Source organism: Ipomoea nil, unplaced genomic scaffold, assembly GCF_001879475.1.
Source record: "Ipomoea nil cultivar Tokyo-kokei standard unplaced genomic scaffold, Asagao_1.1 scaffold3256, whole genome shotgun sequence".
In the NCBI taxonomy this organism is placed as follows: domain Eukaryota; kingdom Viridiplantae; phylum Streptophyta; class Magnoliopsida; order Solanales; family Convolvulaceae; genus Ipomoea; species Ipomoea nil.
The window spans coordinates 19797-47130 of record NW_017619684.1 but is presented as its reverse complement, the minus strand read 5'-3'; the positions used below and the strand labels follow the sequence as shown (position 1 = coordinate 47130).

The 27334-nt window shown below is 35.6% G+C and overlaps 3 protein-coding genes across 3 annotated transcripts; all 3 read left to right on the top strand.

The window, feature by feature from the left end:
* The first annotated feature begins 281 nt into the window (after positions 1 to 281).
* Positions 282 to 7546, top strand: LOC109169210 (ABC transporter G family member 32-like). Its single transcript, XM_019318061.1, has 24 exons — positions 282 to 671; positions 871 to 991; positions 1090 to 1263; positions 1359 to 1518; positions 1604 to 1680; positions 1770 to 1820; positions 1921 to 2011; positions 2093 to 2394; positions 2481 to 2759; positions 2852 to 3168; positions 3255 to 3415; positions 3493 to 3596; positions 3718 to 3874; positions 3957 to 4067; positions 4177 to 4265; positions 4357 to 4689; positions 4770 to 5060; positions 5143 to 5226; positions 5301 to 5434; positions 5517 to 5744; positions 6008 to 6179; positions 6276 to 6530; positions 6876 to 7184; positions 7281 to 7546. Exons 1-23 carry the CDS (start codon positions 400 to 402, stop codon positions 7146 to 7148), a joined length of 4236 nt encoding a protein of 1411 aa, XP_019173606.1. The 5' UTR covers positions 282 to 399; the 3' UTR covers positions 7149 to 7184; positions 7281 to 7546.
* An 8602-nt stretch (positions 7547 to 16148) lies between these two features.
* On the top strand, positions 16149 to 18759 carry LOC109169168 (protein TIFY 8-like). Its single transcript, XM_019318034.1, has 6 exons — positions 16149 to 16494; positions 17033 to 17166; positions 17256 to 17704; positions 17779 to 17866; positions 18081 to 18312; positions 18579 to 18759. The coding sequence occupies exons 1-6, from the start codon at positions 16284 to 16286 to the stop codon at positions 18665 to 18667; spliced, it is 1203 nt and encodes a 400-aa protein (XP_019173579.1). The 5' UTR covers positions 16149 to 16283; the 3' UTR covers positions 18668 to 18759.
* A 4685-nt stretch (positions 18760 to 23444) lies between these two features.
* LOC109169174 (protein FAR1-RELATED SEQUENCE 5-like) lies at positions 23445 to 24815 on the top strand. Its single transcript, XM_019318037.1, has 2 exons — positions 23445 to 24039; positions 24187 to 24815. Exons 1-2 carry the CDS (start codon positions 23445 to 23447, stop codon positions 24813 to 24815), a joined length of 1224 nt encoding a protein of 407 aa, XP_019173582.1.
* The last annotated feature ends 2519 nt before the right edge of the window (positions 24816 to 27334 follow it).

The window sequence follows — 27334 nt, the reverse complement described above, 5'->3', positions numbered from 1 at the left end:
TCCCAACCGTTTTAACTACTTCCAATTTCATACTCTAAAACACTATTCTTTTTCCATAGCTAAATCCAACCTAAATTCCCAACTGTTTCATCTACCCTTCTCCCTTTTGTTCCTCGTCAAGAAATTTCAGTGTTCAGAGAGAGAAAGAGAGAGAGAGAGAGAGAGAGAGCTGTTGGAGGGTAATGAATAGTGAAAAGAGCCAATAAATGAAACCCCATAATTTCATGGCCTTCAAAGTTGTTGAATGTACACATCCAACAACAGCACCCACCCCGCCAATACATTTTTTTCTTTTTTTAGTTTTTCTGGTTTCTACTTTAGTACTTAACATTAACCAAAAACTAGACCAACTGAGCTATATGAAAGGCCTGGTTTCCACTCTCTCCACTGCACACCACAATGTGGAGTCCCAAAGAAATCATGTTTTCAAGATTAGCCCAGAGTGGTGGGTGCAGTGATGAGGAAGCACTCATCAAGGCTGCCCTGCAGAGGTCTCCCACCGTCTTTCGTGCCCGGAATTCGGTCTTTATTGGCCAGGATGGAGAGGTTTCTGTGCTGGATGTTGGGAAGCTCAAAGAACAAGAACAGGAGGAGGTGTTGGAGAAGATGATTGCTGCTATTGATGAGGATACCGAGCTGTTCTTCCGACGAGTTAGGCAGAGATTCGAGGCGTAAGTTGATCTTTATTTGTAAATTGTAAATGCAGTAAGTAATTAGAGCACATGAATGTTGTTGTCTGTTGCGTTTGTCTCATATAGAGATTATGAATATGAGTTTGTCTCATATATGGAATAGGAGTGAAGCGGTTTGGGTTAGACATATTGTATAGGGATAGAGATTAAACTCTCATTTCTGAGTTATTATTTGCAGGGTTGATTTGGAGTTTCCAAAGGTTGAAGTTCGGTTTCAAGATCTTAAGGTGGATGCATTTGTCCATGAAGGGAGTAGAGCCTTACCAACAATCCCCAATTTCTTATTCAACATGACAGAGGTAGAGTAGAGATTTGGAGATACATACATATATACATATATAAAGTTTCCATCTTTTAGGACTTGTCTGACAACATTATATTGTGTCTGACAAAAAAGGCATTCTTGAGAAAGTTGAGGATTTTTCCCAGCCGGAGGAAGAGGCTGTCTGTCCTAAATAACATCAGTGGCATCCTAAGGCCTTCAAGGCTGACTCTTCTTCTCGGCCCTCCGAGCTCTGGGAAGACTACTTTGCTTTTGGCTCTTGCCGGGCGCCTTGGGCCTGGTTTGAAGGTACCATCTTTATCCTGAACAAGATTGAATCCAATCAATTAGCTAGTCTAACTCATGACCTTATAAACCAATATGTTCTCTCTGTTACGTTGAAGATGTCAGGGAAGATTACATACAATGGGCACAATCTGAATGAGTTTGTGCCTCAGAGAACGTCTGCATATGTCAGCCAGCGCGATTGGCACATTGCAGAGATGACTGTAAGGGAGACAATGGAGTTCTCGGGACTTTGTCAGGGCAATGGCTTTAAGCATGGTAAGTTGTTGTTGGATCATATCCTTCTGTCTTTTATATGAATTGTTTTTTGATTTCACACTGAGCAGTTGAAATTTCGGTTCAGATTTGCTCATTGAACTTTTGAGAAGAGAAAAAAGTGCTGGAATAACCCCTGATCCTGATCTTGATATGTTTATTAAGGTACATCCTTGTATCATGAATTTTTTGTTTTTTTTTTTTTCATTAATTCTTGTTCTTTTCTGGATGTTAAAGTAATTGGTTTCTCCTAGGCAGTAGCACTTGGAGAGCAGACAAGTACTGTTGTGGATTACTTATTAAAGGTATGCTAATAAGACAATAATTACCTATGTTTTTGTCTCCTTAAGTTTTATGTTTTTTTCCTGGACATTTTTTTTATGTCCTTCTGAAATATCTGCAAAGATTTTAGGATTGGATATTTGCGCGAATACATTAGTGGGAGATGAAATGCTAAAAGGGATCTCAGGGGGGCAGAAGAAGCGTCTCACGACAGGTTCTAACCCGCCTTTTTACCAGAAATTTGTCTGTTAAGGTTGCTGATCAAAGTTTGCTGAAAAGTGAAAACTCTCTGCAGGTGAATTGCTAGTGGGAACCTCGAGGGTACTGTTAATGGACGAGATTTCGACTGGCCTTGATAGCTCGACTACGTATCAAATCATCAAGTATCTAAAGCATTCGACTCATGCTTTCAGCGGGACTACATTGGTTTCTCTCTTGCAACCTGATCCCGAGACTTACAGCCTGTTCGACGATGTGATTTTGCTTAGTGAAGGGCAGATAGTGTATCAGGGACCGCGTGAAAGTGCTCTCGATTTCTTCTTGTTTATGGGTTTTAGATGCCCTCCTAGGAAAAACGTAGCTGATTTTCTCCAAGAGGTCTGGATTTGGAGTTTCGGGTTTCTTTCAATCTTTCTAATACAATGATGATCAATTCCAAGACTTACATCTTCATATATGTGCAGATTACATCTGAAAAGGATCAAGGACAGTATTGGTTCCTTAGTAGCCAGTACAGTTATATACCTGCATCGAAATTTGTCGAGAGCTTTCAGTCCTTCCATGTTGGTAACTCTTTGGCAAATGATCTGTCGATTCCTTTCGACAAGAGTTACAGTCACCCAGCAGCTTTGTCAAGTAGAACGTATGGGGTGAAACGGGCCGAGCTTCTAAAGATTGGTTTCCAATGGCAGATGCTACTTCTGAAGCGAAACGCATTTGTTCTTGTTTTCAAGTTTACCCAGGCAGATATATCCTTTTCCCCATTTTAATTTATTCTATTCACTCTAGGTTCATTTTTATAGTTCTGACAGAGAATTGTTTTCGTTTTTTTCAGCTTCTTTTGATCATTCTGATCATGATGAGTGTGTTTTTTCGGTCCACGATGCATCATAATAGTCTGGAAGATGGAGCTGTGTATCTTGGAGCACTCTACTTTGCGATTCTTATGGTTCTCTTCAATGGCTTTTTGGAGGTTCCGATGATAATAGCAAAGCTTCCAGTCCTTTATAAGCACAGAGATTTACGGCTCTACCCGTGTTGGGCGTTTACCATTCCCTCTTGGATTTTGAGCATTCCCACTTCACTTGCAGAATCCATAATATGGGTTGCAGCCACATATTATGTAGTCGGGTTTGATCCTCAAATAACGAGGTACCCTTCTTACATTTTTACATGTTCTCTTGTCGATCTGTTCTAAGTTTTGGTGAAAATTAATTTGCTTTGTTTAACGATTCCAGGTGCCTCAAGCAGTTCCTTTTGTATCTCTCCTTGCACCAGATGTCAATAGGCCTTTTTCGCGTGATGGCCTCATTAGGCCGGAACATGGTAGTTGCCAACACTTTTGGATCGTTCGCAATGTTGGTTGTCATGGCTCTCGGTGGATTTGTTCTTTCCAGAGGTACCTCCCTTCCATATTAATTGTCATGATCAACTTTATTATTTCTCGGTTCTCCGTGACATTTCTTATTGTTGCAGATAGCATCCCGGTTTGGTGGATTTGGGGTTACTGGATTTCTCCTTTGATGTATGCCCAGAATGCAGCTTCTGTGAATGAGTTTCGGGGTCATTCGTGGGATAAGGTATCCTTTTAATGATACCTGTTCAGTCAAACCACACTAAAAGACTGAATCTAATCTATTAGCTAGTCTAACTATGACATTATAAACTCATACGTTCTCTCTAATATTTTCAAACTGGTAGAATGCTGAGGGTACTACTTTGTCGTTGGGAGAGATGTTACTAAAGGCTCGGAGCTTATTTTCCGAGGATTACTGGTATTGGATTGGAATTGGTGCTTTGCTGGGATATACAGTATTGTTCAACACTCTCTTCACCTTATTTCTTACTTATCTCAACCGTAAGTTTCATCGTCCTCGTATGATCTAAACGCTATACTTGTTCATAAGTTAAAAAGGGTATGGTTTAATGTTTTTCGACAGCAATTGGGAGCCAGCAGGCAGTTGCTCCTAAGAGGAAGCTAAATGGCCAAGGAAATGGCTCCAGCATCATTCAGCTTTCCGAATTTTTGCAGCACTCACACTCCTTTACAGGTTTGTTCGAATCTGCTAAGAGTCCCACATTGAAAATATAAGAGAGAATTTATGGGTTTATAAGGTCATGAGTTAGATTAACTAATTTATTTGTCTGTTGGGTTAGCAGGAAAGAAGATTAAGAAAGGCATGGTTCTTCCTTTTCAGCCTCTTTCGATGTCGTTCAGTGACATCAACTATTATGTCGATACTCCTCTGGTAAATCTACACATATACTCGAGCCATCTCGGTTCAGAACATGATGTTGTCTTTAGACAAATGTTGATAGTTGGTTATTATGATGTTTCAGGAGCTTAAGCATGAGGGGCTAGTAGAGGATAGACTAAGGTTGTTGGTGAATGTCAGTGGAGCGTTTCGGCCCGGGGTTCTTACTGCGTTGGTTGGTGTGAGTGGCGCTGGAAAAACTACCTTGATGGATGTTTTGGCGGGTAGAAAAACCGGGGGACATATCGAAGGTACTATATACATTTCTGGTCATCCCAAGAAACAAGAAACCTTTGCAAGAGTGTCTGGTTACTGTGAGCAGAACGATGTTCATTCCCCGTGCTTAACTGTCCACGAGTCCATACTTTTCTCTGCTTGTCTCCGATTATCGTCTCAGGTTGACTTGAAAACACAGAAGGTATAGTAAAAAACATGTTTGTTTCCTCATTAATTCTGTAGTTTCGAGCTCTCGGGATCTCTAAGACTGCTGTTTTTCAGGCTTTTGTGGAGCAGGTTATGGAGCTCGTTGAATTGACACCATTAGGCGGGGCGTTGGTTGGCCTTCCCGGGGTTGATGGACTGTCAACCGAGCAGAGGAAGCGTCTGACAATTGCTATCGAGCTCGTTGCTAACCCCTCGATCGTTTTCATGGATGAACCAACGTCTGGGCTTGATGCCCGGGCTGCTGCAATTGTGATGAGAACTGTGAGGAACATTGTTGACACTGGAAGGACCATTGTCTGCACAATCCACCAGCCCAGCATCGATATCTTCGAATCATTCGATGAGGTTTTATTAGTTTTTAACAAGATCCTATTCATAATATCCTATGTTTTCCATGCCATCTGATGATGTTTTCTATGTATCTCAGCTTCTGCTGATGAAAAGAGGTGGAGAGCTCATCTATGCTGGCCCGTTGGGCACGAATTCGCGCAGCCTAATTCAATATTTCGAGGTAAAACTCGAAATCCTTTTTCCCTGAGCTCTCTCTTCATTGGTTTATCTGCTAAGTTTACAATGATTAAGCAGACAATCGAAGGGGTTCCGAAAATCAGAGCTGGATACAACCCTGCAGCTTGGGTTCTCGAGGTCACCTCGACAGCAGAGGAAAGCCGGCTCGGTGTAGACTTTGCAGAAATTTATCGTCGATCAGATCTGTTTCAGTATGGATACAACCCGGTTTCCATTTTTCTGTTTTGTTGTATATATTTCGTGTTTTTGTCCACTGAGCTGCTGAATATCCAGGCAAAATAAGGAAATGGTGGAGAGGCTAAGCAAACCAAGTGCAGATTCAGTGGAGTTAAACTTCCCAAGAAAGTATTCCCAGTCATTTTTTGGCCAGTTCTGGGCTTGTCTTTGGAAGCAGAATTTGTCCTACTGGCGAAATCCACAGTACACAGCAGTGCGGTTCTTCTACACGGTCATCATCTCGTTGATGTTCGGATCGATATGCTGGAAATTCGGTTCCAAAAGGTTCCAATTCACTCACTCGAATCGTTTTCTTAAACCTGTTACTTTAACACTTTTGTTACGAAAGTAAAGAAAGAATATTTCTTAATGTGCTGTCGTATATTGTCTCAAACTGTCTTATAAATAGGTGCTAGAAGACTAAGAATAGGAAACAAGTTTCCATATGCCTTACCTACCTAAATGCCTAAGACTGCCTAATCTATAGAGATTCCAAATACTATATCTATATTTCATAACAACTTTCATTTCAATTCCCCTTCTGACAGGGATACTCAGCAGGATATACTGAATGCCATGGGATCAATGTATGCAGCTGTTCTTTTCATAGGAATCACAAACGCCTCGTCTGTGCAGCCCATGGTTTACATCGAGAGATTCGTTTCATTTCGAGAAAGAGCAGCCGGGATGTATTCTGCCCTACCATTCGCTTTTGCACAGGTACAACTACAACATTGTCTTCTGCACTGCTAAACTAAAACATTTGTGTTCGGTTGATTCGAGGTTTTAATTTCTGTTCCTGTTTTGTTGTTTCAGGTTACTGTCGAGTTCCCCTACGTGTTCGTGCAGACGCTAATTTACAGCACGATCTTCTACTTCATGGCGTCGTTCGAGTGGAACGCTTGGAAGTTTGTTTGGTACATATGTTTCATGTTCCTCACTTTACTATACTTCACTTTCTTTGGAATGATGACCACTGCTGTCACCCCAAACCACAACATTGCTGCCATCATCGCTGCGCCCTTCTATATGATGTGGAATCTCTTCAGCGGTTTCATGATTTCGCGCATGGTATGCCTCTCATCATCGCCCCCGAACATTGCATCAAACATAACCTTAAAAAACACAAAAACTGTTATGAAAGTAAAGAGAGAATATTTCTTAATGTGCTGTCGTATATTGTCTCAAACTGTCATATAGAAAAACGAATACAAAGGCTTATAAATAGGTGTTTTCCATATGCCTTACCTACCTAAATCCCTAAGACTGCCTAATATATAGAAATTCCAAATACTATATCTATGTTCCATAACACCAAACATTGACAAATGACAGATAGAATACTAGAAAGAAAACTAGAAACCACAGAATACCTTAAAACTTATGGTTTTTTTTTTTGTTTTTTTGACATTGCAGAGAATCCCGATATGGTGGAGATGGTACTACTGGGCAAACCCGGTGGCATGGAGTCTATACGGGCTTCTAACGTCACAGTATGGAGATGTAAATGACAATGTGAGACTACCTGATGGGGTTAACTCTCTGCCAATCAAAGACTTTCTCAGAGAGGAGTTCGGGTTCAGGCACGATTTCCTGGGCGTTGCGATTGTCGCTGTGTGCGGTTTCTGCCTGCTTTTCGCAGTCATATTCGGTTTTGCAATAAAATACTTCAACTTCCAGAGAAGGTGAAGAGCACTGGACCTAACTTTTGACACACATTATAAGGTAAAAATCCTGAGAATGTTTCTGTTCTTTTTATCAAGAATGTTTCATCTGCATTTTCCAATCATCAAACTGATCATAGTTTATTAACTTTTGCAGATTATTAATGCTTTTCTTTCAGTATATCAAAGAGAGGAACTTTGTTGCAGACTAAAGATGGTGCAGCATATAGAACAATAGGATATATATTTACATCTATATTTATACTTATATCAGTTGAATTTCTGAATATTTCTTCACAAAATGTTAGGAAAAGGATTTATATGTTCATTGATTTGTATTTGGATTTGTATAGGAGGATTGAAGGAATTAAAGAATGTCTCTGAAAGGAAAATAAAAATTGAAGAAAATGTTAACTGCTTTAATGTCCAATTTTAATGTTCACATAGATATAGATTAGGCCCATTTTTTAGCCCAAATTGTCAACTTGAAGAATTTTTATATTCCAATGTTCCTTTCAAGTTTTTAATATCTTGTCTTGCGAAGCATCTTGTAATAGCCAAATGTCTCGTGCTCAGTTAGTATCTCTGTAGCTCTCCTTAAAGAAAGGTCATAGGATCAAAATGGTATATTGATAAGATATTATCTTAGAATAAAGTCGATAGTACTCCAAAAAAAAAAAAAAAAAAAATCAAATCTTGTTTTGTGAAATGAATGAGTAGTCATGAGGTTATAGTTAAAGCTATTAATTAAAAGATTAGACTAACCAATGATATATGGTTGGAATTTGGAGTAGAAACAAGTCGAGAGGTGAGTTTGAGTTTGAAATAATTATATTGGTGCGAGTTCAAATTCAAGTTCACTTTTTAAACTTGAGTTTGAATCTCTAATTTTTATAGGATTAAAGTTCAATTTGATTGGCTCGAATTGAGTTTGAGTTCGGTTTGACTGATTCGAGCTTAGACTATAAATATAACTAGTGAGCTGCTTGATGAGTTACAAGTCAACAAGGAGGCTAGCTCAGCTCGAGCTCAAAATTAACCAAATTCAAATAATGTTTTAATTAAGCAACTCACAAGTGATTTAACTCATTTACACTAATTTTTAAATAAATTTTGAGTTTAAACTTTACAAACGAAGTAGTTGGAGTTTTTATGTTTTAGTAGACCCATTGAAGATAAGCTTTTGTAAGTACATTTCATGCAAATTAAAAAAAATAAAATAAAAAATTCATGTGTTGCCAACAACTTGTGGTACAAATGAAAGGGGCTTGACACCCAAAAGGAATAAGAGAGTGAGAAGAATATGATTTTTGTATGTAAAAGTCATAATTCCTGACACAAAAGCATAGTTTACTCAATATACATTTTCAAATGATAAATGTGGGTTTCACAAAAAGACATTTCAAATTCGAGCTTTACGAATGAAATATAAGATGCTGAGACTCGGGAAAGCAAATATTGTGATTTCCAACGAATCATCATGCATATTCATGCCACAACTTAATAATAATAATAATAATAATAATAATAATAATAATAATAATAATAATAATAATAATAATAATAACAATAATAATAATAATGTATTATTATTGTTCTCTTTTGAGAATGATTAGCTAGATGTCAAGTGCATAATAATGAATGGCAATAAGGTATGAGATGATAATGCAAAAATAATAGGGAGATATCTTTGTAGATTTGTTGATAAGAATTAATAACTCTTAATTGTAAGAAACATGACCTAAATACTATTCACTTTTTGCGCATGCTAATGAAGATTAACAACGTTATTGGTGTGATGTATATATGTTGATAAGACAAATTCCATTGGCACTTGAAGGTGCTACTTGTCAAGGTTTCATTCTAGATTGGAGTACAAGTAGAATTGTTTGGATGATCATATCATCCACTAATTTCTGATTAGTATTTTATTCAAGTTTAAATATTCTCTTTGTTTTGCTTTTTATTTTTCAATGATTAAACAAGTTTGTACTTTTGCATACAACATTTAGATGAATATCTCTACTACTATGAGACTAATTCAAATTCAGTATGAGTCTTGTTAGTAGAATTTGACTCTATTTCACGAAGTCAGTAGAAAATTTAGCTTAGAGCTGTATTTTATATTCGACTAAAGAGTTATGTGACGTTTCCCTATTAAAATAACTTTTTAGTATTTATTTTGTGAAGCGTCATTATTATATTAAATTCTTTTTTACTTTTAATATTGCATAAACTATTTATTAACTCGTGAATCGTGATAAAGTTAAATAATTTATGAATAGTCAATCAAAATACAGATTTTTTTTTTTTAATTTTCAAACAAAATGTCAGTGTAAATAGAGTAAATACCCAAAATGGTCCCTCGACTATAGATAAATTCACAAATTGGTCCTCGACTTTCAATTTCAACCAATTAAGTCCTTAACTTTGTAATTTTAACACAATTTGGTCCTTTGTCTATTTGACCGTTTGTTGACTGTGATTTTTTAGGATATATATGTAATTTCATGGTTCATCGTGGGTTTTTAAGGTTTCGGTTGCATATTCAGACCGCACTGTTACATTTGAATCCACTGCAAAAAGCAATCTACCAAATCCGGTCGCCTTTCTTCATCCTCCCTTTGGATTCAATGTAGTTGAGTTCGTACCAGGGCGAAGAAGACAACATGTTTCCGAACCGGTGCAACGTCATCCTGGAGGCCTCCACGTGCTCCGACGAGAGCTGAAGGTTCTTCTTGGAGATCGTCGATCACGATCAACAAATGATCAAATAGATAGAGGACTAAATCGTGTCAAAATTGCAAAGTTAAGGACTTAATTGGTTGAAATTGAAAGTCGATGACCAATTTGTGAATTTAGCTATAGTCGAGGGACCATTTTAGGTATTTACTTATGTAAAAATTAAACATTATTAAAGTGAGATTTTAATTTTTTTTTTAAATAGCATTTTTATTGGACTAATTTATGTGAAGCATGCCAATTGCCAAGTGACCCAACAAAAGAAACCTGCTTGGGTGTATCTTTAGCAGCAAATTATTCGGTGGAATATACCAAAACGTACATTTTTAATATGCTAAAAATATATTATTCGTATATTAAATGTACATTATATAAAATAATGTACCTTTTTTGAATACAATGTACATACATTTTTAATATATTAAAAATATATTATTATTTGTGTACTAAATGTATATTATTTGATATTATAATTCACACAGTTGCATGTGTGGGCCATGATCCACACAATAATGATTGATAGATCTTTAGCCCAGCCCAACATCATCAATAATCTTATTAGAGAGGCGATAAAAGAATTGATCAACAAAGATAGCGGTTGTTTAATTAAGCATATCTACTCTGAAGTCTGAAGACAACAGAATTGATCAACAAAGATTGCGGTGTTGTTTAATTAAGCATATCTACTCTGAAGTCTGAAGACAACAGAATTGATCAACAAAGATTGCGGTGTTGTTTAATTAAGCATATCTACTCTGAAGACAACACGTACTTGTGCTGATTAGCTAGCGAAATTCCATAATCATACCCATTATGATTTTCAAAAATTTTGGACTCCTCTTGAAAAGTTGAAAGGATCGGACCCCTACTTAAATACTGATATTATGAAAGTTGTTAACGCATATATAATTGTTTTACAATCTAGACCTAGATTAGGAATCTCTTCCTTAAATTAAATTGGGTGTTACTAGTTTTAGATGGTGTGATGATCATAGCAAAACTGATTTTTACTTGAATTGGTTTTGGATTATGTGATGATAGCAACAAGTAAATTTTGATAGATTGAAATTAAAACACTGGGTTTGTCGCATGTTAATATTTGGAGAATGTCACCTTCAAAGTTGAAAGTGGAGTTTGTACTTGTCCATAAGAATGAGGTTTCATGACTAAGAAGCCATATGTTGAATTTCCATTAGGAATATTAATTAAAAATTAAAAATTAAAAATTTCCTCCCCATGTGAATTGTTTATTTCTCATGATTTATGAGCTAGTTGGTATGCTGTTGTGGAGTTTTTAAATATGACATTAATTTTTTAATATTTATTTTTAATACATTATTTGATAGAGTCGTGAAGTAATGAGATATTGGATAGTGAGCATGCATAAAATGAGGACGCTATTGTGAACAAGAAAAAGAGACTTAAGCATAATAGAGGACACCTATGAAAAATGAGGTGAGATATGAATTGTTGATCTATATAGACTAACACTTTTAAAAAATGGAGAAAATTTTTCAAAACTTGTAATATAAAATTATACATTTGTAATATAAAACTTTTACATTTTGTAGTATAAATTTTTGCACTTTATAGTGTATACGTTTTGATATTTTTAAGAATAACGGGATGACATTTTTGTAAATATCTCGGTCAAAGTATCTATGAGGTCCCTGTATTATAGTATTTTGTTCAATTTAGTCCTCTACCTTAATTTTGTTCAATTTAATCCCTGTACTTTATAAAGTGAAACAATTAAGGACAATAGCTGATTTGGCGTTGGCATATATTATTTTTAAATTAGTTAAAATTAATTATTTTTACCACAAATATATTACATTAATATGTCTAAAATAAATACATAAAAATCAACTATCATCCTTAATTGTTTCACTTTTTTTAAGTACAGGGACTAAATTGAACAAAATTAAGGTAGAAGAACTCAATTGAACAAAACACTATAGTACAAGGACCTCACATGTACTTTGACCAAATATCTCTAACTTTGAAGTATACTACAAAGTGCACAAGTTTTATACTACAAGTGCATAAATTTATAAACTAGTAGTATACACTTATGCATTTGTAGTATAAAACTTATGCACTTCAAAGTTAGAAAAACTATTACTTGCAATTTTAACATAATTTACTTGTACTTCAATGTTCAATTATTTATAAAAATGTCACTGCATTTTTTTTAGTTCTCTCATGGACAGTTGATTTTCACCTCATCCGTCTCATATATATATATATATATATATATATATATATATATATATATATATATATATATATATATATATATATATAAGTATTAGATAAAATGAGAACAAGTCCTTAGCAGATAAATATAAACCAATCAGTCTTAGCTTTACATAATCAGATTCGTTTTTTTTAATACAATGTCACCAACTATACTATACATACTTGAATACTAAAATCTACAATTCTCATACTTTTTCAGATTTGCACATTTAATATTAACATTTTGCATATTTAGTATTAAAAGATTGCACTTGCAAAAATGCGAAAAATTGCTCAAATGAGAGCATGGTACTAAAGTGATGACTGATCATAATTGCTAATAAATGTTTAAGAGCATCCATAGTAGTGTAGTTTTTTTGTGGTTTTTGAAGGGTTTTTGGGAAAGAGAAAAAAAATAAAACAAAGCTGGCAACATTTAAAAAAAAACAATAAAAAAAGTTATTTAAAAGTCAGAGTGGCCGCCAAACACGCCACAAACGCGCATGAATCACTTTTTTTTTTTCTCCTGCAAGAGAAAAAACTATCCACATTTTGGCCTTCCCATCAGCTTTATCATTCTTCATTTGTTTTTTTCTCTGCCATAATCCACCAAAAAATAACAGATGTTAATGCTCTAATTAAAAAAATATTAATGTCAATTTTATAATTATTATAAAATTTTGAGGTTTGAAATATTTAGACTTCAGGTGGTTTTTTATTTTATTCTTTTCTCGTTTTACATGGATGCTAAAAATCTAACAAAAATGCCATGCAAAATTCCAACAATTGGCATTGCTATTATATTAAAGTGCAAGTTAATAGATGAAAATGAGAGGTTTCAAAAAAAAAAAAAAGTGAAAATGAGAAATGCAGCCAATGAAAACAGCAAAGCAGCTAGGTAGAGGTATAGTGGAAAAGACAAAGGCAAAATAACAGTATGATAATCTATGGTGATGGTAAGTATTGTCTTGAAGACAAGAAAGGGAGAATCTATTGAAGGGGCAATCAAAAAAAAAAAAAAGAGTAAATTACACAAAGTCCAAGGAGAAGAAAAGGACGGCTGAGTATGTAATGGGGGCAATGTAGACTGTGGAGGGAGGAGATGTGTCATGGAGGAGTGATGGAGTCAACAAATCCACTCATCATCTCTTGTATATATTTGTGTATTTATAGGTTGAGAGAGAGAAAGAGAGGTCCACACCAACTTAGTTTACTAAGTAGTATTTGGGGAAAAGGATCAAAGTTTGAACTTCGACAGCAACAACGTGGAGATTCACGGCTGAAAATAATGAAATTTCTGATCACCTGAAAATGATCTTAAATCAAGTCGAAAGCCTTGTTCCGACCACTTTTGGTGTTCGGAAAAATCTTTATAGCTATTTCCGAACACTTTTTGCTTTCGATTTGATTTAAGATCACTTTTAGGTGGTCAAAAATTTCATAATTTTCAATAGTGATTATATGTTTAAAGTGAACAGATTTTTGTGCACATTTAGCTATATCTGTTGAATCTGATTTATATCGTCCAAAATGCGATCAAAATGTAAGGACCTTTAAAATTGGAGATTCAATCTCTCAGGGAAAAGAAAGAGAAAGAGAGAAAGAGTGAGAGAGAATCAATGCTTTGAAATCAATATTCTTCCTACTCATGTTCCAACATACCAACACAAAGATCCCCTATTCACGTGTGGGCAGCCCCCTCGGGCCTCGTCTTCCTCCCTGAATTATTTGGCGACCATATTCATCACAATGGAAATTGTCAGAACACATTTCTAGAAATTGAAGTATATATTTTCGTCACGCAACTTTTGATTGCGTAGAAGAAAAACAAAATTTTATCTTTTTCAATGACTAATATAATTATTGATTATAATGTCAAAAAATTCAAAATTATCCAAGTTGATTAACAAAGTTACAACTTTAACTCCTAGTTAGAGTTAATTCCAGCAATAGTCCTCCGACTATAGTGATATTTCAAAATTAGTCTCCGACTTTTAATTTGGACACTTTAGGTCCCTTGACTTTTAATTTATTTCCAATTGAGGTCCTTTCGTTAGAATACGGTTCATTAGACTTTAAATGAAGGGGTAAACTCGTCTTTTCACATGCCTATGTATTATTCTTCGTATTTCTCCCTTCGTATTTCGCTGTTATACCTTGTAAACATCTCAATAATAGAGGAACGCACACACGAGTAGTCAGCAAATGGGGAACGACGAGGAACATTTTAGGGTTTTGACTAAGATTATCTTCATATATATCGCGTATACAATGGAGAAATACTAAGAATAATACATAGGTAGGTGAAATGATGAGTTTATCCCTTCATTTAAAATTCAATTAACCGTATTCTGACGAAAGGACCTCAATTGGAAAGAAATTGAAAGTCAAGGGACCTAAAGTGTCCAAATTAAAAGTCAAAGACTAATTTTGGAAAATCAATATAGTCGGAGGACCATTGCTGGAATTAACTCTCCTAGTTATTATAGCTGTCTATTAACTTTATTAATTTGAGTAGATCAGCTAGGATTATAATAAAAATTTACTCAGTCCACACCATAAATATATCGTGATAACATATTTTTCTTGTCACCTAAAAAAAATGATATCATGACAATACTATACTTATGAATGATACATAAATAATAAATAGCATAACATAGCCACAAATCATCTTGCCTAGTGCATTTTAATTGGAACCATCTCATGTATCTTTATTCATGAGACAAGTCAGATTTATATAAAAATGAAATACTAATGAAAAGTGTAATATAATATTAATAAGGGATAAATTATATTGATTGTTACTTATAAGGAAAAATGTGATATTTATATGAGAGAAAGGGTATAATATTTTTGAAAAAAAATGTAATATTTTAAAATTAAAATATGATACTTTTGAGAAAATGTAATAATTTTAAATCAAAATGTAATATTTAGAATATTCCATGTAAGAAATTTAATTATCTTACTAGTATTAAGTTTGAACTTTGTGAATAGTACAACAACAAATTGGGCAAGCTTCTCTAAATAAAGTTCAACAATTTAAATTTGAATTAACTAAATCTAATATGATTACGGGATAGTAAAGAATCGTAATACAACAATACAAAATAATTTGCTTATGAACGATTTGTGTAATCTTTGAGTAGATTAAAACAGATTGAAATAATGAAATTTAATTAAATTAATTATATAATCCGTATTATATAGAGCCGGTTAAAAGTATGATTATTTAAAAAGATTAATTCATTTTCACGTACTATACATTTGTAACGGTTTATATTAAATAGATTTTGTAAATGTCTATGCATGATCATTTAAGGATTGTGAGTACCTCTGACTAAATATGTGACATTCATATGAACAACTGTCCCATGATCATTTAAGAATTCCGGTACCTCTCCCTATGTTATGTAGAACCCACATTGTATACTTTATTACCAAAAAGTTGAATTCTTAACCCAAGAGCCCCACATTTGACCCAATAGAACATCTGAAAAAATTTAAATATGTTAATTTAACTAAACACAAAGACTAAATTTTTGTTTATTGTGCATAAAGGACTTTCTCACTTTGTTACTCCCAAAGGACTTTCTCACTTTGTTACTCCCACATTTTATTCGTCAAAAGAGAGTCTGTGTGTTTGTGTTTCTTCCCCATAGGCTAAGGGACACGCATTCGCTATCCTAAGGTGTATTAAAGGTAAAGTTTGCCAGGTAGTCTTAATTGGTAAATAACAATAAGAAGGTAAATCAATTTAAATTATTCATAGTTGATTGATTTAAATCAATAAAAAACAGTTAATTTATGTTAAGGGTCTCATTTTATTAGCTCTTAGATTTATAAATGTAGATATAGATATAGAATAAACAAGGCACTAAAGAATATTTTGAAGCAAATTAAATAATCATATGAATTGAGAAAATATACCGAGGGGAGCCCCAAAAAAAAAAAAAAACCGAATCAAACCCTGTGTATATAGTCATCTTTTCTGAAAATCGTGCACCCTTTTCTTCTCTCTCTCTCTCTCTTATGCAAAGACTCTAGCTTTAGCTTTCTTTTTCTCGTGCTATCACTACACAGAGCTATGCTGCGACTGAGGGAGCTTCATCAAGGGAAGTAATGATTTCAAGATAAAGGAAATAAGGAATGGATTTGTGATTCTCTCTGTCCTATGGCTCAGCCTAACACCAATGCAAACACCAAGATTCCTGCTAATGCTGCAGAGGAAGTGAAGGGCAGTACCGTTTTTCATGATTTCTTGGGCAAAGGGTGTGCCCCAGATTCGTCTCCGGCGCCGCCCGCCACTTCCCGGCCGCCGTTGGAGCCCTCCTCCGGCGGCGGCGGCTGTGGCCCTGTGTCCACCACTTCAGATATGTGTTCTGGTTAGTACTGCTTAATTTCCTTTTGCTTAAATCTTCTGGTTTATTTATATTTATTTGTTGTATCTGAAGATGTGTGCTATTTATGGAATATGAATACTTTTTTTTTTTTCTTTTCACATTAAAAAAAGGCCATACTAGATTACTAGGAATCTGAAATGAAGTTTGTTTTGATTTAATATGTTTTATTTTTAATGTTTTTGTTTTGTATGTTAATTATGGTTCTATTGTAGCTGACTTGTAATGAGAGTTCTTTTGGTGGAGTAGTTTTCTGTGAGGTCATCAATGGAGTGGAGTTAGTATTAGCTTTATAAGTTTCCATGTCTTCTTCTTGTGAGTGGCCATTGATAGAATGAACAGATGATATTTTAAATGGATTGTAATTTGATAGCATTTATAAATTAGGGTAGAAGAACAGGGCAGGGAAGATTTTGAAAAGTTAGATTTCTGTGGCTTAAGAGGTGATTTTACAGGAAGAACATGGCAGGAAAGGTTCTGAAAATTTGTTAGCTTTTATGTGGCTTAAGAGGTGATTTTTCAGGGCCAGAGGCGAGTTTTCGATTCTCGGGAAGTAAGAGATGCAGTTCGGATTCTAATCATTCGATTATGGGGTCTTGTAAAGATAGATTTCCAGGGGTGCAACCTGATTCGCTTGCTACCTCACATGTGATGAAGGTATGGTTTTTGTTTTCTTCGCAATGGTTTATGATGTTGACAACAATTTAGCGATTACTCTGATACTTGATAGTTTTGTTGAGGTTCAGCTGCTACGGGGTGCAGGAGGGGAACGACCTAGAGGACCACCGTACAATGAAGAGCCATCACTTGGAGTGCATCCAATGAGGCCACTTTCGTCATCCTCTCTTTCTATGGGCGCTAGAGCTTATGCTAATACTTCGAAATGGGATCGAGTCCCGATCAGTGCCACTCCCACGTTGCAGCAGTATCCTCCCCATGCCACCAGCCAAGCTGTATCTTTCGGGTATCAAGCCCCCCCGGCCAACAGGTTTCGAGACAACAATGCTGGTCCTTCGGTGATATCCCAAGCAGCTGCTGATGAAGGATCAAGAACGGGAATCAAAGGGTCTGGGATTTTGAGATCCATCAATACGAGTGCTGGAATGTCAGATAGAACCCTCTCCGGGGTGCCACTAAGTGGCTGTAAACCGAGCTTTGGGGTTCAAAGCTCTGAGCCCGAATCTTCTAATCCAAGGTAAATGGAATTCGAAAGAGCAGGCTAACTGTTTCAAAATTTCTTCTTTTAATATGAAAGTTGTTTTGTGACAGTCGGCAAGGAGTGGGATTTGCGGGCCATCAAATGACGATATTTTATGGTGGTCAAGCACATGTTTTTGATGATGTACACCCCAACAAGGTTTGTTTTTGTTTATTTGATCGAAGTTTACATCGTGGTTGTTATGCATGGACTTCTTGTTATACTTGATGAACTCTGATACCAAATGATGAGCTCTGATCCCGAATTTGACGTTTGATTTGTCTATTTCAGTACTTGTATCTAATTTACGGTGTGGCTGTATTTCCTACTTGTTAAGTTCTGCACATATGATTTATTTTGCGATATATATCAGGCAGATCTTATTATGGCCTTAGCTGGTTCAAATGGAGGGTCTTGGTCCACGACGTATGCTCCAAAATCTGCAGGACGAGTGTCCGGTGAGAAAAATGTTGTGCCTGCTGGCGAGAACGAGACAGGTGCGGGAAGTGGCTCAGCCATACTACGAGAATTGCAAGGGAGAGCATCGTTAAGAGTCGGCTCCAGTCGCCCATTTGTATCCGGTGACCAAAGTTTTCTTCCCCCAGGTATTCACATGTGTTATGATTAAATATAGGGGTAATCCCGGTCATTTTGGTCAGACAGTTAATTTGATAACCATAAAGTTCCCAGTTTGACTCACCCCAAGAACTGTCTATTGCCTCTTGCCTCTTGGGTTGAGCCAGACTGGTTTAATCGGTTCTTTGCTGGCTAGAGTCACAAGGCAGGCTTCAACCAGAGGGCATGTTCGGGCATGTTCGAGTAGTGGTTGTGGGCTTTCCCGTAAATCATTTACTTCGATTTGATGTTGTAGGTAACCATCAAGGTGGTAGCATGAGCAAGGAAACCAGAACTGCAGTTCAGGTAGCAGAAGCCCTTAATGAAGAAAAGAATGATGTATGATAGATGTAAATTTGTTGGTCATTTTGCTATATTATTAGCTTCCTAATTTCACTTATATTTAAACTCTCTTCAATATGACCTTGCTTTCTCTAGTGCATTTCTTTTTACTAGTCTTCATACTCTTCAAGTCCTGAGTGCAGAGTGTGTGGTTATGTATATATCTATTGTATAACTCAATTTATGTGCTTAATTACATAAAAGTAATAGATAATATAAATTTAATTGCAACAATAAAACACAAATAATCCCTACTAAGTAGCTCATTTACAATAATTATTACATAATTTTCACTACTTATAATAATGTTTTTAGATTTTATTATGTATGATAGAAGAATAGTCACAAGAAAGAGTATCTATTTAAGGGAAAATGACACTTTTTCCCCCTTTGTTATATACTTATAGCACTTTTTCCCCCTAAATTATTTAAGTGACAGTTTTCCCCCTGATATATTAAATGGACATATTTACCCTTAAAATAAATATTTCATTTATTTTTCTTCTCCAACAAATTATAACCACGATTTGAAAAAATAAAATACATTAAGTGTTGAATTTAGAATATTTTAAAAATAAAAAAATAAAATTTTAAAAGAAAGTTTGAACCAACCATTCAAATTGGATTCAAAATCGTGAACCGACGGTTCAAAATAAAACTCAAACCGCGATTATATATACTTATATGTGAGAGTCAATATAAATGCGGAAAAAAACATACACTATTTGCAAATATTATAATTCTAATTTAAGCTATTGCTAGTAGTTGTTCCGATTTGAACCTCCGGTTCACGGTTCAGGATCCATTTTTTTCTAGTTCACGATTTTAATAAACGGAAACCCAAATATTGGGTTATGTTATGAATCATAACCGAAATTTTTTAATTTGATTGCTATAGTGTTTGGTTCAGTTCGAACCGAACCGTGGTCATCCCTACGTATAAGCAATAATTTGTTGAAGAAGAGAAATAAATAAAATATTTTTTAAGGGTAGAAATGTCCATTTAATATTATCAGGGGGAAAAACCGCCACTTCTATAATAATTGAGGGGGCAAATGTGAATGCATGAATAACTCAGGGGGAAAAAGTGCTATAAGCATATAACACAGGGGGAAAAAGTGCCATTTTTCCTTCATTTAAAAGGGTCTTGTATATATAGTGGTGCAAATCCTTTTTTTTTTTTTTTTTTTTTTTTTTTTTAATGTGGGACAACTAACCGGAAACCTTTTCACCTTCATTTACAACTCAAATGAGTTTATTTTGAGAATTAATTTCTCATTCATCCATTATCTGTTTTGAGCGTACAATATATCAATTTCTTCGTCTCACTATGAAAAATTCGAATCCACTTTAACTTGACTCATATTGAAAGTGGACCCCACATATATTTATATTACAAAATTGTCACTTACCAATTTTGCTATTTTTTTCCAACAGTGTAAGCCTTAAAAAAAAAAAAAAACAATCAATATGTACACTTTATTAAATGAATAAAAAATTAGAAAATTCTCCAAGACATATCTTAAAAGTGATTCCAAGATTACAGCATTATTATTGCTACCATTTGTCGGCCTTTGACTTTAAGAATTAACACCATAAAACTGCAATGATGATTAGTGTGAAGTGGTTCTAAAGCATGAAACCTCAATTTAAATTTGTTTATCACCTGGTTGCCGACAGGAGAATGTTGTTGTGCCATTTTCTTTGTGAGTTGTGTCTTATTCGGATACCATTTTATCTTGTGCAGCTTGTACCTTGTAATCTTTGATTTATGCTTTAAGACAAATTTTACAAATTACAATGTGGAATAGAAAGAAGAATAGTGTTGTTTTCTCATGTTCTCCCCCTTTTAATGTTTACCTTTTGACTTTGAGAATAGAATTGTTTTTATTTATTTTTTTTGAAACAAAACAACATAACTTCATTCAACATTCAATAAACCAACGATACAATCAGGTGGGTTAGCAAACCACACACCTGAGCCAGCCACAGAACCGGTTGCCCTAGTTAGTACATGAGCAACACGATTCGCTGATCTCCTAACATGAGAAACACAGACGTTCCCCATGATATTAGCAATAGCACGACATTGCTTAACAATAGCTCCTACATAAGAAAAATCAGCATTGCAAGAATTTTTTTTTATTTATTGGTTACTGTAAATTAACAAAACCTATCAAACATTAAAAAAAATGAATTACTTATTAATTAAATATAAAAAGAATCAACCAAATATTCAATTGTATCGTGTATTACAACATATTGCCTAAAGGGGTGTGTTGTAAAATTGTGGCATGCCCAAAGGGCAGCTAAAAAGAATGTTCTCTTATAAATCAAAATGTGCAGTGATGCCCCGAAAAGAGTGATGAAGTAAGTGGGATATAATTCTCGTACTTGATGATCATGGTTTTGATTCTCGCGCGCCAATACCATCTCGAGCAAGCTTCAAGTGTGATTTGTGGATTATATTGTACATAAAAAATAACTAATGACACGTTATTTTTTAGAAAAATGGTAGATTTACTCTATGTGGTATAACTCTTACTAAGTGTTCAATTTTTATTAGAGAAATAAAAAAAAAATGAATAAAAATCATGACCTATCCACATTTATTAAGCAATCAAAAGATGACATATCATAAGGAATAGAAAATAAGAGTAAGAAATGAAAATATATGTAAAATTAATCTATTTTTTAATCTTTACAAATATATTACCATCTCTTTTATTCATAGTAATCCACTTTTTATTATTTAGGCTAAAATTACCGCTGCAATTCAACCCTTGACAAGCTAACATGGAATTTAAAAAAAAAACATATATATATATATATAGAGAGAGAGAGAGAGAGAGAGAGAGAGAGAGAGGACCATATGAGGTCATGTTCTCACATGAGGTCTGTGGACAGAATCTGGCCTTTGTTTGTGGTTTGATCTATGGTTGTTGTTTTTTCGGATATTTATTTTGTCATTTTTTTTTCTTTTGGCGCGTGAGTGTTTAAGGGTTTTTTTGTCTTTGTTTTTTCTTTCCTATTTATTGGGTTTGTTTGTCAGCTGAGTTGCTCGTTTTTAGGAGTATTATACATGGTAAATTAAGATTTTGGTCGTTTATATTCTGATGCAGCGTTCCACTTTATACACTTTCTAGTTTTTGTGGTTTTTGTTTGCATCGTTCCAAAGTTTGCAGTCATCCTTATTCATTTTTTTTGACATTCTATGTGCGAAGGTTTATGGATTCTCCAGGTTGGTGTTTTCGTTTGTTTCTAGTATATATTTATTGAGCATCTGTTGTTACTTGGTTTGTGTATAAGTATGTGTTCATGTGTATGACATGCGTTGTAGGTGTTGTGTTTTGATGTTGTTTATGGAGTTTTAATTTGTCTATTTTAATCGTGGTTCTTGGGTTAGTGCTTGTCTATTTGGTTTGGTTTTATGTCGTAGTTGTAATTGTGATTTTCGTTTTTTAATAAGTTCCATTGGCATATGTTTTTCGTTTATAAATTGTTTTGCTAATTTATGCGTTTCGTTGTTGGGTTGACACCATGGCTTGTGTATGCTGGGTTTTTGTGTGCTGTTAGGTTATTCTGTTGGTAGTTTTGTGCATTTCGTTCTACATGTTCTTTGAATTTTATATTGTTTTTGAAGGTTTTTGTTTTGGAGGGGGGAGGTGGTTACTTCGTAAAGTGCATGTTCTGTCATTTGATATGTGCAATCACCTTGTTTTTTGGAATGTTGTGCATGTTGGTTTTAATTGTCTGTTTTTGTGTTTACGTGTGTATTTCTATTTGATGTTTGTGCAGTACGATCGGAATCTCTGCAAGGGTGTGTTATGGACGTGTCCCCTGATGGAACTAAGTTTTGGACGCCTTCGTGTGATGAGGCGGTTAGGCCTTTTGAGGGGCAGACTTTTCCTTCTCTCGCTCACGGTATTGATTTTTATCGTCAGTATGCGTCTCTCGTTGGTTTTGATGTAAGTTGTAGTTCGGTGCGTAAGAACAGGGAGGGTGTTGTTGTAAAAGACTTGTTGGTTTGTTCGCGTGAGGGATTCAAGCAGGGGGTGCAGGGCCCCGTTGTTGTGGATGGTGCGTTGGATCAACCACCTGTGGCTCCGAAGCGCCGGCGTGTTTCAAATAGGGTGGGTTGCAAAGCGAGGTTGTTGTTGAAGATGGTTGACGATGGGGTTTTTGTGGTTCATTTCATTGAGCATCGTCATAATCATTGTTTGTGCTCGGATGTGGCTAAGCCTTTCTTGCGGGTTAATCGTTCCATGGATGTGCAACACTAGATTTTTGTGCTTAAGTGTGCTAGGGCCAACGTTGGGCCTAATAGGTCGTTTCGTTTGGCTAGGGAGTTTGCTGGTTCGTATTCTAATGTTGGTGCGACATGTGTCGATTTTAAAAATTTGAAGCGTGATTTAATGACATATATTGGGACTTCTGATGCTCATATTGTTGTGAAAAAATATGCTAAGAAGGTAGACGATTGCCCGGATTATGTCTTTAAATATGATGTAGATTCGCAGGATCAGTTACGTAGGGTGTTTTGGGCTGACCCTATTGCAAAGGACAATTTTTCAGTTTTTGGGGAGGTGGTGTCATTTGATGCGACTTATGGTACTAATAGGTAAGTCACGTGTTCGTAATAAAAACTTCCTTGTAGTCGGTTTATTTTTAAATTACTGGTATGTGCAGTTTGGTCTTATTTATTCGTGCATGCAGTATGCTAACGACCATGGTTATATTCTTTTTTTTTTGGTTTGGTGTTATGTCTTGCAGGTATGGTATGGTATTGGTTCCGTTTACTGGTGTTGATAATCACAAGAGAGGCGTCACATTTGCAATTGGTTTGATTTCCCGTGAAGATGCGGACTCTTATGTGTGGCTTCTTCAGCAATTTAAAAGTGCAATGGGTTGTGTGCCTAGTTGCACTATCACTGATCAAGATCCTTCGATGCGGGTTGCAGTCTCACAAGTGTTTGATACTACGCGGCACAGGTTTGGTATGTGGCATATAATGTCAAAGGTTGGTGAGAAGGTTGGTAATGTTCTATCTAAAGACGAGGAGTTTCGGCGTGCTTTGAATGATGTTGTTTGGTGTGAGACGTTGTCCGTGGAGGAGTTTGAGTGGGGTTGGCAGGACGTAATGGAAAAGTATAGCCTTGATGATCACCGGTGGTTTCGTCTTATGTATTGGATCCCTGTGTTTTTTAATGATCTTTTCATGGGTGGTCTGCTTCGCACGACATCTAGGTCCGAAGCTGCGAATAGTGTGTTTGGTAGTTGCACAAACCAACATGCTAGTTTGTCTGAGTTGTTCAACAATTTTGAAGGAGCTATTGATGCTCAACGTTTGGCGCAGGCCAAACTGAATGCCGAATGTGAGGGCCACTTTCCTTTGTGCCAGACTCCGTTGTTGATTGAGAAGCATGCGGCTGCGGTGTATACTATCAATGTTTTTTATGATGTGTAAGCCGAGGTTATTGCGGGATCTTTTTCGTGTCGTTCTGTGCGTTTGAATGTTGAAGGGTTGGTAACCCGGTATGAGGTTCAAGATGGTGATGAGCCGGTGCGCACCGTGAGTTTTGACTCTGGTAATGATGTTATCGAGTGCACGTGTAACATGTTTTCACGGGTTGGGTTACTTTGTCGTCATATTTTCTGGGTTTTCAAGGATCGTAGGGTTGTTTCTATCCCTTCTCGGTATGTGGTTGCACGTTGGACCAGGGGGGCTTGTGTGCGGCAGTTGTTGGGTGTTCAACGTGGGGGCGCTTCGGAGGTAAATGTCACTATTGGTGAAGCTTGGACAGAATTCTTTTCGTGCGTGACCATGGCTTCACGGAGTGTTGATCATGTTACGAAGTTGACTGCAGCTTTGAAAGATTTCAATGCTTGTTTATTGGCTGAGAATGGTCCTAGCGATCGTTCCTCTTCTTCTAAGAAGCAACTATTTGAGTCGTTTTGTGGTGCTTCGCCCGATGGTCAAGTAGATATTCGTCCTCCTCCAATCTCTAATAACAAGGGTGGTGGCAAACGTTACAAAAGTACAAGGGAATTAGCTATTGAAAAGTCGGGCCGTCGTCAACGACAATGCCAAACTTGTGAAAAGTATTGCCATAATAGTCGTACCTGCCCGATGCGCAACGTTGACGTATGAGGAAGGGGGTCGTATTGCTCTTTGGATTTAATTTAAACTTAAATACATTGATATGTTTTTTACTTCACCATTGACTTGTTCTTATTCCGCATTTGATGTTGGTTTTCAATAATGGATTTGTTTTGTTTTGTTTCTTGGATTTGTGTTTCTATTCTGTGGAACAATTTTATATTCTGCATTTTTTACATAAGATGAACATAGTTTTATTTTATTCTTTTTTCCCCTATTATGCAACCACCTCCCACTTGCACAGTATATTTTTGTGTCGTTGCACATGGTGACTGGAATTTTGTGCGAGTTTGCACGTATGCTTCCTTCAACGTTGCACAACAATTCAACTGTCTTATAAATGACTATACGCGTTTGTTGTTGTTTTATTTTGATTCCCCTTTTTGTTAACATCCCCCTAATGCACAGTTTAGGTTAGGTACTTGGACATTGTGTCTGGTTTTGTGTGCTGTCTTGCACATTCGGTTCCTTTGATGTACCCTATCATTTCGACTAAGGGGTGTCATGCTGATGGACAATTTTAAATGTCCTCGCAAGTGCACGAGTCACGGTAGTAATAACGTGCAAAGGCAAGAGTCGATCCACAGGGAATTGTACGATGCAATTTAATGACTTGAAATTAAATTAACTAATTAAACGATTTGAAAGTTCAAAGCTAATTAAGAATCAAATTCAAAGTAATTAAAATCTGAAGCTAAAAACGAATGAATAATTGAATCAAAACGTAAGAAGGTGAACAAGTAAATTATCAGGAAGCAGAAAATCAATTAATTAATTAACAAGGGTGCATAATGATAATTAACATTATGAGACTTTCATGAAAATTATCCTATTCCTAAAAAGATTGTTTAGCAAATCATAAAGAAAACACCAGCAAGTAGCTTACACAACATTGCTTTTCCCAAAGAATAATTATAATATAATTTTGACAATATTAAATAATGAAGAAAAGGGGACAAAGGATAACTCGCTATTGAATTGTCGAACACCAGAGACGGACTACATAGCCGGAACGCCGAACACTACGGCTACAGAATTCGTTGTCGTCGACCACCGAAAAAATCACTTCCGACCGGAATTAGTCCGTAGTGAAAATTGATGTCTTTGATTCTCAAGTTTTCTTCTATTTATAATGCCTAAATCCAACAGCTTCCGCTTGAGCTCCCGCTGATCAATCGGATCGCCAAAAGAATCCATCTGCGGAATACTGGCTCTGGTTTGCTGCGCCTTTCTCGTTCCTTAGCAATGACTGAAAGAATTAAAAAGATTGTTTATTTGATGGCCCTAAAATAACCGGCTAACAACAATTTCATATAATAATAATAATAATAATAATAATAATAATAATAATAATAATAATAATAATAATAATAATAATAATAATAATAATAATCTTATTAAATTGAGATTAAGAAATTGTTGTTGCGATAGAACTCAAATAATAAACAAATTTAATAAAAACAGTCCTAAAAATGAATAATACTAACAAAGATATTTATAACAATAATAATAGAAATATATATATAATTAGTTAACTATTGAAAATTAACTATAAAAAGATTATTTAAAATAACAATAAAAATAATGTTTATCACATGCAACATGCATTTTAATAAAACTTCAATGTTAAGTTGGTTTATTACCGTCGCACCGACAACTCCCTACCGTGATGCATTTTCTATTTCTGTGTGGGTGCACATCATCATAACGTGTCGTAATCTATTTAGCGGACTACGAGTTATTTTTTTGACATAAGATGGTATTATTTTATTCTTTTTTTCCCTATTATGCAACCACCTCCCACTTGCACAGTACAGTTCTATGTCGTTGCACATGGTATCTGGTATTTTGTGCAAGTTTGCACGTATGCTTCCTTCAATGTTGCACAACAATTCAACTGCCCTATAAATGACTATACGCGTTTGTGTGTGTTTTATTTTGATTCCCCTAATTCAATGTTAAGTTGGTTTATTACCGTCGCACTGATGACCTCCTACCGTGATGCATTTTCTATTTCTGTGTGGGTGCACATCATCATAACGTGTCATAATCTACTTAGCTGACTACGGGTTATTTTTATTTTTTTTTGACATTTAACATTGCATGAATACAGTCACCGGCAATGCACATAGTGATTCATCCAGATGTACCGTATTTGCACAATGGTGTACTCCAATGATGCACGAATTCATCATGGGTTATGCATTTACAGTCGATGCACATAGTGGTTCATCTTTTACGTCTCAGTCTATTAACTATAAACCATGCTTATGCATTTCGCACAACTTTACCAAAAAATAATTGTCCCTCGCAAAAAACTTTTTGCAACTTCTAAACCTTTGATTGTTGTCCTTAGTCATGTCTTTTAAAGTCGTCAAAAAAATAATGCACAATCACACATCTTACTTGTAAGTGTAAATATATGGCACATCTAAACCTCTGTATTATTGGCTTAGATTAGTTGTCAAAGTAGTCCTGGATTAGCTACTGGATTAGTCACGTCGTCTGGA